The sequence below is a fragment of the Scleropages formosus genome, chromosome 7 (genome assembly GCF_900964775.1).
Source record: "Scleropages formosus chromosome 7, fSclFor1.1, whole genome shotgun sequence".
Lineage (NCBI taxonomy): Eukaryota > Metazoa > Chordata > Actinopteri > Osteoglossiformes > Osteoglossidae > Scleropages > Scleropages formosus.
The window spans coordinates 6,704,208-6,717,002 of record NC_041812.1 but is presented as its reverse complement, the minus strand read 5'-3'; the positions used below and the strand labels follow the sequence as shown (position 1 = coordinate 6,717,002).

Below are 12,795 nucleotides of genomic sequence, written 5' to 3'. Positions count from 1 at the left end.
TTTTGGAAAGAAAAAAAAAAAAAACATCTGCCTAATAGATTGCAGAGCTGCACTTCTGCAGTTTTTTTTTTTTTTTTTAATGCAGTTTATCTACTGGAACAAATGATGAAAGTGGAAAAAGAAAATGTTGTTTGACAGATAAGGCTGCAGAGGAAATGAAAGAACTTTCTGGAAACTTCTCGCATGTGTATCAGTGGTCGCCTCAGCCACAGAGAAAAACATGGTAACGGTTAATAAACAGCTAACACAACCCACACACACACACACATCACACACACATCAAAGCTTGCGGTCCAACAGCTCGCGGAACCGGAGCGTGCACACCCTCCCCGACCCTCCCCCACCCACCCGCAGGGCTCAGCTGCCAACTTGCGCTTTACCTTAATTTACTTCGTTTTCTCACAGGCTGCTTTTCGGCACAGCGAATAACGCGTCAAAGCTGCAAAAATGTAATTTACGCAAATTACGGGGGAAAAAAAAATCACAGCTTTAAAAATATTTCCCGCTTTTCAAATGTAATGTTTCGAATGAAACATAATTATCACTTAAATAATTTAACAGACGTGATGTTTTCCAATGCAAACTAGAGCTTTTTAAAAGCTGAAATAAATGAACAAACTCGTCTGCTGCACGAGCCACCCACCGCAAATTAAAAAAAAAAGAAAAAACGCTGCTGTGGGACATTATCACTGTATTTTACTGTACTGAGTTAGTAAAATAACAGAGATGAGCGGTACAGCCGAGCAACATGGAAACACACACGTTTCAACTCACATACAGTGAATTAACTAATGTATTTTATTGTTTACTGTAATAGCTCAATAATAATAATAATAATAATAATAAAGTTATTTTCAATTAAAGTTATACATTAAAATGTGGATGAAATGAAAATGTGGACCACATGTCAATATAGTTATAGTTAGAATTAGTTAGAGTTTGTCGGTGAAAATTTCAATTCCTAAAAATATCTAAGAGAGAAATAGTTTATTATATGTCTGGATTAAACTAATTCGTTGACCGCATTGTAACAAAAACGTCCAGAAGAACTGATGTGATTTATTCTGGGATGTTAATTTTGAGAAAGATTACATTTAGGTAACAGTTAATTTAGCAGGTGTGGTATGGAAATTAATGTAAAACATTAAAAAGTAAAACTGTGAACGATGTCAAAATAGGAACTCATTAATAATCTGATCGAATACCTTTTGTTCAAAAATATTATTATAATATTTTCTAACAAAAGGTATTCAGTCAAATTTAAGCTATAAACTATAATAATATTATAAAAGATCATATTAATTTCTCAGTTTACATATTATTTATTCAAGGCATATTTTTCTATACATTCATATTTATTATTTATATATTGTATAATATTATAAAATAATATTATACAATATTACCTATTTTCCAAGCTGAATACTGTAATAAGTGCGTGTTTGTGGGAATGATGAGTGAATATTGTTCAGGACCCCAGTAAAAACGCAAAAGTAACGGCTTCTTTCGTTAATTTTCCTGCACAACGAAACTGCATTTACTTCGGACTCATTTTTGACGAGCACAAATTTCATGTGTTTGCTGTTTGCCCCTTTGTTTTTAGTCGTTTCAATGTGTCACTGCAAGTCCTTTTCGTGTGAACTAGATGCGCAAAAATGCTCCCGAAAGGCCGATTTTTAATTATTCATCAGATTATTCATCACTCATTTAAAAGTGCATGTGACTAACCATATAGAAATGATTTGAACCACCCCTTTCAGCTCCACTTATGGTTAATAACAGTGAACAACAAAGCACATCAATACACTGTTTTGCAACCACCGCTTTTAATTTCTTTTAAAACAGACATTTCCACTGATGGAGTCTGAAAGGTACACGACAGGTATAATAATGTACAAACAACAAAGGACAATTAAATCACAGCGCTATAGAAATCCAAACAATATTTTCTTCTGGAAATTTTCTCCTTATTACAGCCGTAATATCATATTAATATGAATTCATGTACAAAAACGGTGAGAGTCGAAGGAAACAAAAATCAGTGTTCATTATAACGATGACTGTCTTAATTATAAGAACTGCTGATATAATTATAAGAATTATACAGTTATAATAATAATTATATACTTTCGTGAAACGTACAGTATATCACTTCACAGACATGAAAACACTCAGTTTACTTTTAGCAACAATAAAAAATGTAAAAATCTATAAGTACAATCAGAGGTTTAGAATTATGAGCTACTATAAAACACTGTGTTCGCTATTACATGTTCTCCATGCATGTGCTGTTCTCCTGCGTTGACAATAAGGTGCGAGGAGATGATGAGTGAAGAGCCGGGCTCCTTTCTTCAGCAGAGCGACCTGCCCGACCTCTTGTACATGATCATGGACACCACGCCGAAGTACATCATGCTCTTGAGGATCATCACGGAGTAGGAGAATGTCACCATGTTCAGGTTGGTCAGCTCATTCGGGTTCTTGAAGGAACGGATCTCTGCGAGCCCAGATGGAAAAGAAAGCCCTTAAATGCAGGCCTTTTCATTTTCATTTAAAACAATTTTAAAAAATCATACGTATTACATTTTAATAAAGTGTATTTGACATTGAAATCATTATAAATACGCTGTTCTGGGAGTCCTTCTTTTTTAACAGAGCACAGTAATCCAGCCGACTCAAAGTGCCGTTTGGTCTTCTAGTGATTTTCTATGAAATCATAAGCTATGGATATTCATATTAATATCATGTACTGGTCAGAGTACATTCTTAAATGCAGATTTAGTGTAGTTCAGTCAAATCTCTGGCCATAAAGGCAATGCATGCTCACCATCTGATGTGTTGCTCGGAGGTGTACTCAGCTTGGGCACACAGGAAGGTTTGGGGACATTGGGGTCATTGGGGGTAATGAGATCACCTGATGGTGTGACAAGTCAAAAAAAGCATGAAAATGAAAAAATAACTTCAGCTGAAGACATTATATATTACCTATATAAGGACAGCGCTTACTTTTTTTTGGCACTCTTTTTCCTCTGCTGGGATTAGGATCCTTCTCGTGTTGCACCTTACAGGAGTAGGTATCCCGCTCGGCCTTCTCATTGTCGATGATCATGATGCTGGAGACCCTACTTTCCTCCTCCTGCTGCAGGGTCCTCATTTCATTTGATGGCACATTTTTCCAGTCGTTTCCGTCCTTTTTCTCCCATATGAATTTGACCACATTTGGATACATGTCTGTGGCCACGCACAGCAAGGAGGCCTTATTTTCGTGAGGTTTTGAAGGAATGTACGTAGTCACCGTAGGAGGCTTCGATTCTGTATCTGAGAAAGAGACATCATAGCAGTCTGTTAAATCGCCGATTAGTCTGGGACTCATGGTCGTTCGAAATTACATTTTACATGACATTTACTCATTTAGCTGACACTTTTCTCCAAAGCGACTCACAACGTTAATCAAGTAGATCCCTGTACTGTGGTAACAGAGACACCCTGATAGTGTCCTTTAGCTCTGCATATAAACAGACCGTGAAAACTGTCTCAAAAAAAGGTAATAAATGCCGCATATTTTGTTTCAAGACTCTTGAATTCCAGAGGTTCCTGCACTTAATTTTTTTGTGCTGCTAATATATTATGTATCGCTGGGACCATTTTACCATCATGGAGTGACAGCGAAGGTACTAAAGGCGGTAATGTTTGGTAAAGTTACCATATCTAGAAATGCTTTGAAATCTAAGGAACAGAACCTAAAATCGAATTTTTACAAGTAAAAAAAATACATCAGAGACTTTTCATACAGCAGACTTGATGTGTTTTGCCTGTTTCATGGATTTAAACAACAGTTTTTAATAAAGAAAAAAGAATGATCAAACAGACCTATGCAAAGGCAGTACATTACGCTACAGTGTGCTGTCCTTACACTGCATGTTCCGTTTAAAGGCAACATAGAGCTGTGGGTTGACCAACAAAGTAGTGCTTTAAAAAATTTTAAGAAGTATGTTTTAAATCAAACAATCCTATAATTACAAGCTACAGCTCCTATAACATTTTTATATTTTCACATTATTATTATTATTATTATTATTATTATTATTATTATAAGCCATTCAGAAGATGTGTGTATTATTATTTATTTATTTATTTATTTTTTTAGCAGATATTTTCCTCTAAAATGACTTACTATGTTTGCATACTAAGCTGTTTACAATGATTTGTGCATTTACACGGTGGTGGAATTTTTTAGTAAAGCAATTCAGTGTAAGTACCTTGTTTTTAACAGCACTCGAGAAGGAGCTGGGACTGAGTGGCTCTGACTATTAATATCTCTAGCAAGAAGTATCAACTTGTGCTGTTATCCCAAGTTTTAGATTCTTTTTATTCAGGAATTTCAAAGAGTAAGAGTCCTATGTCTCAAGTTTATGTAGTTTTGTTATATATCCATACTTATTCATTTAGCAGACACTTTTCTCCAACACAACTTACAGTTATTTACACAGCTGGGCAATTTTACGGGAGTAATTTTCAGAGTAAGTTCCTTGCTTAAGGGGATTATGGTTGGAGGTGGGAATCAAATCTATGATCTTTGGGTCTAAAGGCAACAGCTGTAACCAGTACGCTGCCAGATGTCCCAACATCTTTAAAAAGACACAAATACATGGTTTCTCACTACATTTTAATCTGATTACCCACACAGGGATCCCAAAAGTAGCCAGTAAAAAGGATGACCTCACTATACATCTGTAAATAAGTAGAAAATAGGTATAAAAACTTACACCGAGTGGCCTTTACAGGTCGGTGCTTCGAGCTTAATTCTTTACCCTGCGTTTTGGTGGTTTACACCAACACCTACAACTGAACCGTTTGGTAGGAAAACAGCAGCTGAATCTCTAACGTGTTAGATGTCTTGTTCACGACCCGTTTCTCGGAGAATTACGCAGAGCAAAATCTCAGAGAAATTGTTTCAAGTTAACATCGCGTTGATTCGGTGTACCACGGTAGTACCACATTGAGAGAATGCAAGAAAACATTAAATACTTAAATACATCAGGGGAAGGGGTAACTTGTTACAGTACTTACCGCTGACTATAAGTTTAGTACCAGTTCCAAACACTTTGCGCCACACACCAGAGACCCACAGATACAATTAGCAGTACAAAAAGATCAGATACTTGTACTGTACACTGAAACATATAAATATACATATAGAGAAATATACATACAGTATGTATATGTACACTTAGACATACAAATGAAATATTATTAACCTAAGACATGAATGATGCCAAAATTAGTAGTTTTTTAACTAATGTGTAATGTTATTGCTAATTTGCTGGCCTTCAGACAAGAGCCTATGAGTATTTTATTATATATGAAATACATACACAAATGTATTGAAACATAACAGTGCATTTTCGTGTTCTTCAAAGAGACTGATGATTTTGTCCCCGTTATGAATTTAGTACAGTAATGGGGTTGGATCCAAAAATATATTCTGGTAAATGTTATTGTTGACTTGGTTGCTTTATCCACACAGGAGCAGATACACAATGGAATCGGCACTTATTGCAATAAAAACCTAACAACGAGAAGCATTATTTCCCAAAGGCTCAGTACAGTAAGGCGCCCAAATCCACCCCGAAAAGCACAGTGTGAATTCAGACTGACCGCTGGGACCAAAGCCACGACCTATTGCATGTAAAGACAGCATTTTTCCATCTTTCCTTCCACCACAGTGTCCTGAACAGCTGAAAGCAGCAGGAGCTCCTACCTGTTACTATGAGCCTTGTTCCTGATCCAAACACTTTCTCTCTGTTCCACAGTGAAACAGGTCAGAGCAAAAAGAAAAGCACTGCTTTGTACCACAGCTATGTAACACTTACCTTTGAAAGGTCCTATAGGATGATCATCTACATGTTTATAATATATGAATTACATGGTACATGACTCATGTACAGCTCAATCCTTAAATACAGTACTGTGAAAAAGTTTTAGGCACTTGGGGAAAAAAAAACTGTAAAGTGAGAATGATTCCAAAAATAATGCTCTTAATTGATAAACTTCCTACAGAGCTCAGTAAGCATCCATCGTCAACAAGCGCTTGTCCCGAGGACGACTACCTTGTTGGGTCTTGCTGCTATACTCATTCTTGCCATGGTGCAAGATTTGAGAGTTAAATTCACATTTGAGAAAACCTCACATTTTCAGTATGGTTGTCCCTCATCCAGTTTTATTGCCTCTATACAGCTGCTCCTGCTTCACTTGATCGATTTGCCATACAAAGACCTCAAGTTCTCTATTTGGAAAAAGCTTTATTACTATTTTACTTTCTTTAATGACATTTACATTACATTTCTTCATTTAGCTGACACTTTTCTCCAAAGCAGCTTACAATTATTTACCCATTTATACAGCTGGGTAATTTTACTGGAGCATTTCAGGGTAAATATCTTGCTCAAGAGTACTACAGCCGGAGCCGAGACTCGCACCGGCGACCTTCGGGTCGAAAGGCAGTCACTCTAACTACTACATTACCAGCTGTCCCCAAAATGACATAGAAAACCCTTACTGTAATACTGTAACTTTTTTGCAAAAGGAATGCTTGGAGATCTAAAATATGCTCTTTCCCATTGACACCAATGCAGAAGACATTAAATAACTGTCTAAAACTAATATTTTTGCGAAACATCTAAGTGCCTAAGTCTTCTGCACGGTACTGTACTACGTCAAAGAAATTCAAAGGCAAGTCATGACCCTTACAAACATATTACCATACTATATTTGATGGGAGCCAAACATATCTTTTAATGGCGTGAGAAATTACCTAAATTAAATTTCTTTACTTCAATCACTGATATTCTGAGTACTCAGAAAACATATCTGTAGTTATAAGTTTTGATGACCTGTATTCAACTTTTATAGACAGTTAACACTAAAACTAAGAAAAAGTGGTGTGGTTTTGTACTATGGTAAATTTACCTAACATTTCCGCTGGATTTCCACAAAGAATACTGTAACAGGAGAGTTTCTGCTCTCCTGCGCAAGTATTATCATCAGAATTAAAGCCACACTTGTGTTATTTGGAATAAGACCTACCTGAGGGTGCATTTTAACAGGGCGATTTTACTGTCAGGGCAAGTTATTAACTGAACCCCAGTAAAAGCGGTACTGTCACGGTGCTGTGAATCACAACAAGGTGATATTAAAGGGAAATATGGTACACCTACCAGTCACGATGAGACGAGTACCGGAGCCGAAGACTTTTATAGAGTCACCACCCGAGGTACACAGTAACAGGAACCTTTACAATAACTTCACCTCTTTTCCTCACATAGATCTATCGATCTGTGCAGTAAAAATGATTCAATAATGTTGCAGTGCCTTAAATAACGGTACATTGATATTAAGTGACCTGTTGTCTATTGATTACCGGGTTAAAACAGATAATTAACAGTGAGCGGAGGAACTATTTAAAATACCAAATGAGAAAAAGAAAATTAAAGCACAAACCTGCAACCAGAAGTTGTGTCCCAGATCCAAAGACTTTGACATAACCAGATGTGTAATCTCACAGACGTTAAGTGCAAAGCAAAAATGTGGCGGGGAAATCAGTGCAAAGAGTATCACTGTTCTGAGATGCACATTTGGCCTTTTTTAATTTCTGGATTTCTAAATTTTCCCTGCACAAAACGTTGTGTTCCATTCAAAGCACATCGTTCCGAATCAGAAAATGCAAAATAAAACATCTAGTAGTTTTACTCAAAAAAAAAAAAAAAAAAAAAATTTTTTGGATTCTTAGATTCATTTTTCAGTTTCTATTAATCGTGGCTTTAGTCATTTTTGTGCATTACAGACATATCCTGTGCACCTAGGGGAATAATAATAATAATGTCAACATTTAATGTTGATTTGGTGGCTCAATCATTTGAATTTAGAGTTTTGTTTAAAAATCTGACACTAACAGGAGGAATCTTTTGGCCTCATATGTCCATTTTTAGTCTCACAAGGGGCCATTACTGGGGACAGCTATACATATTCAGTACATATCCTATATACTTAGGGTAAAAGCTTGTGTTCTAATTACAGTGAACACAATTTAATGTGATTTCAGTGTTGAATTTACTGCACAGAACCCGAGATCCTGTTTGAACCGATGGATTTAACTGTAATTTGGATTTGGCCTTCAGAAGCGTCGCTGTATTACCGTGGTACGCCCTTCTAACGGCAATTCATGCTAAGAACATACACGGACGACAGATAAAGAAATCTCTCACCTGATACTATAAGCCTGGTTCCAGAACCAAAGGTTTTGACCCATCCTCCCTCCCACAGTGCAACATCCCAAAAGCAAAAGAACTACATGGTATAAGGGCACAACCTTTATAATCTCTTACACTGACATTATCCCTGCCACTGGCCTGCAGAAAGTCCAGTTCTTCTGGAGTTTAACTCCAGATCCAGAACACCAGACCAGTCCCAGAACCCACACCCACCCAAGAAGACTCATCACACACACACGTGGATCTCTTACCTGTAACTATAAGTCTGGTTCCAGAACCAAAGACTTTCGCCCCTGACCACAGTGTGTGCTCTCATAGCAGAAACACACACACACACACCCAGGGATAATTCACCTCTTTCCTTCTGCCAGTCTATAATAACTTATTGATTCATAATTTGAAGAAAAACTCACTAGAATACATGGAATATTTTAGTTCTGTCACACTATCAATGGCTCCATCAATTTGCATAAATTAACAAATGAAAGACAGCAAAAAACCCATGATTAGAGTACTTACTGGTGACAATCAGTTGAGTCCCGGTTCCAAAAACCTTGAGCAACCCACCTCCGGAGAGCCACGGCTAAAATGAGTCTCACAAAAACTTAACATTTAACTGCACTAGGTGTGGTAAGACACACAGTTGAAGTAACGCAGAACTATCTGCTGAAGGGAAGCTTGTCTGGACCTCGACTGAAATTCTGGAGGGAATTGGCTGTACCTGAACTTCACCCGACATTTAATACGATGTATTACGATGGCTTCTGCAAACACGCACACATTGGGGTGAGAATCATCCACAATACTGGAAAAAGTCACCATAATGAAGCTTACCTGTAACAATAAGTTTTGTCCCAGATCCGAAAACCTTAAAAGCATAAGTTCTGCCCGAGCCTGTAACCCCACAGTCCCACATTGCATGACAAAAACACGTTACGACAAAAGCCTAGATAAATATAACCCAATCTGGGACAATATGGGACAGAACAAATTTTGGAATAACGATTGGAAAAATCATTTAACAGCTGAAAGGATCTTAACAAAAATGCAAATGCCTCCAGAATCATGCACCTTACACCTCTGATATATCTGCAGTAGGATTATGATTGAAAAAATCATAACTGCTTTGAAAAGCTCAGATGAGACATTCCTCCCGCCAGATTTGTGCCAAATCCAGAAACTTTAAATCTGCTTTAACCGCTATTTTACCGAACTGCCAGAAGTGTCTGCTTGCGCTTCCACTTTCATTTCTTTTCCTTCATTGTTCTTTTGAGGCATTTGCTATATTTTTAAATTTTAAAAGGACATGGATTTGGTACTACCTGGGCTTCACAGTTCATCATCTCCAATAATATATATGTCTCCGCAGACACAGCTGTGATGAGAATTATTGGCAATAATGGAAAAAAACCTATAAAAAAGCTTACCTGTAACAAGAAGTTTTGTCCCAGATCCAAAAGCATAAGCTCTTCCCGAGCTTGTTTCCCACTGTCCCAAATTGCATGACAAAAATACATTACGACAAAGGCCCAGAGAAATATAACCCAATCTGGGAATTTACGGGACAAAACAAATTTTGGAATAAAACCAAGCATAGTTTATGGGGTCATACAGTTGATGATGCATTAAATTTACATTTAAATTTAATTTAGCAGATGCACATCTCACGTGTCACGTGAAGCATTAATGTTCACATATCTTAATGTATGTATCTTAATAAAACAGTGATGCCGCGGTGATTTGCTTTAGAGCTATGGAAGACATCAGGATGTTATCTTACTTTGTCCCAAAGAATTTACAGTGTCCTGTTCTAGTCCTGCAGGTGTGAAATGGGTTTTCACTTTATTAGTATATCTTCATTAGCACAATAATTAACTCCATCCCTTACCATAAACGGTGATGCAGTCATTTACACAACGAAGATACGTATTTACTGACCTGTCTGAATCTAATTTCTGCTTTAATTGTATTTTCAGCATTACTAATAATCACATTTTTTGGGCTGAATATTTTATCTGCCACTATGAAATGTCACTTTCAAGCTCTGCTACATCCCAGTGCTATTTATAAATGCTCAGTAACAACTCAGGAGCTTATTGAGATTTAAAATATAAGAACACCATAGTGAAGAAGAACAGGCGCAAGAAGGTACCTACTGGTCACGATGAGTTGGGTCCCGGAGCCGAAAACTTTAAACCTATCACCCGAGCTAGCCCACAGTTAAAAGGAGCTTAACAAAAACACAAATGCCTCCGAAATCATGCGCCTTACACCTCTGACATATCCGCAAATAGGATTACGATTGAAAAAATCATAACTGCTTTGATAAGCTCAGATGAGACATGTCTCCTGCCAGATTTGTGTCAAATCCAGAAACTTTAAATCTGCTTTAACCGCTATTTTACCGAACTGCCAGAAGTGTCTGCTTGCGCTTCCACTTTCATTTCTTTTCCTTCATTGTTCTTTTGAGGCATTTGCTATATTTTTAAGTTTTAAAAGGACATGGATAGAGTTGGTACTGCTTGAGCTTCACAGTTCATCATATCCAATAATATGTATGTCTCCGCAGACACAGCTGTGGTGAGAATGATCGGCAATAATGGAAAAAAGAACCTATAATAAAGCTTACCTGTAACAAGAAGTTTTGTCCCAGATCCAAAAACCTTAAAATAACGATAGCTGCCCGAGACAAGCACCCCACAGCCCCAAACTACATTACAAAAAACACATTATGACAAAGATCTGTGTAAATGTAACTGAAACTGGGACAAAAGTGGCAGAGCAAACAGGACCGGGGTAAAACCCAGCAGAGTTAACGGGGTTATAGAAAGAAACCAGCCAACACAGAGGATCAGGAATGGTTACTGTTACTCAAAATACTAAATTATAATAAAACAATGGAAATGCTACAGTGATTTGCATGTGCTATGAATGATTCTGTAGGAACAGTACAGGGATTTGAACTAAGCACATACTGTGCTGGTAAAACACAGACTGAGGGTGGCTGAATTCCAGCAAGAAGTGTAAACAACCCAGCATGTGTTCTGATTCATATCTACTGAGGACTCTGTCATTGATATATATTCCAGCATTTTTGAGCCCGTAAAACTTGGCCAACTGAAAACTGGTCTGAACTGATCCAAAATACCCATTTTTAATCCAATATCCATGACAAGAACAGTTTATACCTGTTCTTAATCAGCAACAAGTCTGATAAAATCACAAAAATTGTCCAAAAAACAAATCTCCAAAGATATTGTACTTTAGTCTTACTTTGTGCCAAAGACTTTGCACCTCCTTGCTCTGGTCCCACTGGTCTGAAATGACTTAATGTCTATTTTAAAGTAAGGAACCATCAGAAAAATTATTTTGCTCTGAAATTTCACTTTGTTAGCATATCATATCAGCAGGGATTCGATCATTTGCACAACAAAGACACTGAACACGTTAAAACCCATTCCTGACCCAAAAACCTTTCACGATTTACAAACTTCACTTAGTTGAAGCTTTTCTACAAAGCAACTTAAAAGTTAAGCTGCCTGCAGTTTTTTACCCATTTATACCTCTGTGTAGTTTTTAATGGATATATATATATATATATGTACAGCTGGAGACGGGATTTCAACCTGCCCCACCAAAACACAACTATTTCTAAAATTACTGACAAACTTTTTTTTGGTTCACAATTTTATATTTACGAGTGATTTGCAGCCCTCTAGCTTCGGTGTGCCCCAGTTCTCTCATAACTACACGGATTCTCAAGATTTAAAATACAAGTAGATGATAATCAAAAAGGACAGGTGAAAGAAGGTACCTACTGGTCACTATGAGTTGAGTCCCGGAGCCGAAAACCTTGTACCTATTACCCGAGCTGACACACAGCTCCAGGGAGCTTAACAAAAACATAGGTGGCTCCAGAATAATGTGCATTACAGCTATGGCATGTTTCACAATAGGATTATGAAGAAAAAAATCCTCACTGTTACGAGAATCTCTGGTGAGACATACCTGTCACTAGAAGTTTTGTACCGGATCCAAAAACTTTATAGTCGTAGTCATCATCTCACAGTGGTTCATTGCTGTACATGAACTAGTGCTCCTGAAACATACCTTTTGCTGCTTTCATAACTGAACGAAACAGCATGTCTCAAATCCTAGAACAGCCACACAGAATAATGGTACAGAGAGGACACCTTGCATGGATAAAAGGAGGAATATATTCACCTGTGACAATGAGTTTGGTGCCGGATCCAAAGACTTTCCCGTAGCCCACAGTAGTGGAAACCGTGGCAAAAACGATGAGGTGTGTTTATAATTAACCCACACACTCATAGTTCTCATCTTGTATGTACACATGTATATGGAACCCCTTGTTATCGCACCCGGGTGGGTTATTTATCAAGGGAATTTATGCAAATGATGAAAGCCACAACCAATAGAAGGAGGTGTTTCGGGGTGTGTGACATGTCACCTGAATTAAATCAGGTGTGTTATATAACGCCGAGTTCATTGTCATAACTCACTG

General features: G+C 37.4%; 1 gene segment (V, D, J or C); it reads right to left on the bottom strand.

Annotated features, from left to right (window-relative positions):
* Positions 1-1,809: 1,809 nt before the first annotated feature.
* Positions 1,810-12,579, bottom strand: LOC108937542 (T-cell receptor gamma chain C region C10.5-like; the record flags this gene model as incomplete). The annotated part of the segment is given in 4 exon segments: positions 1,810-2,497; positions 2,828-2,914; positions 3,007-3,318; positions 12,495-12,579. Coding segments are annotated over 4 exon segments (630 nt in total), but the record flags the coding sequence as incomplete, so codon positions are not given.
* Positions 12,580-12,795: the final 216 nt, after the last annotated feature.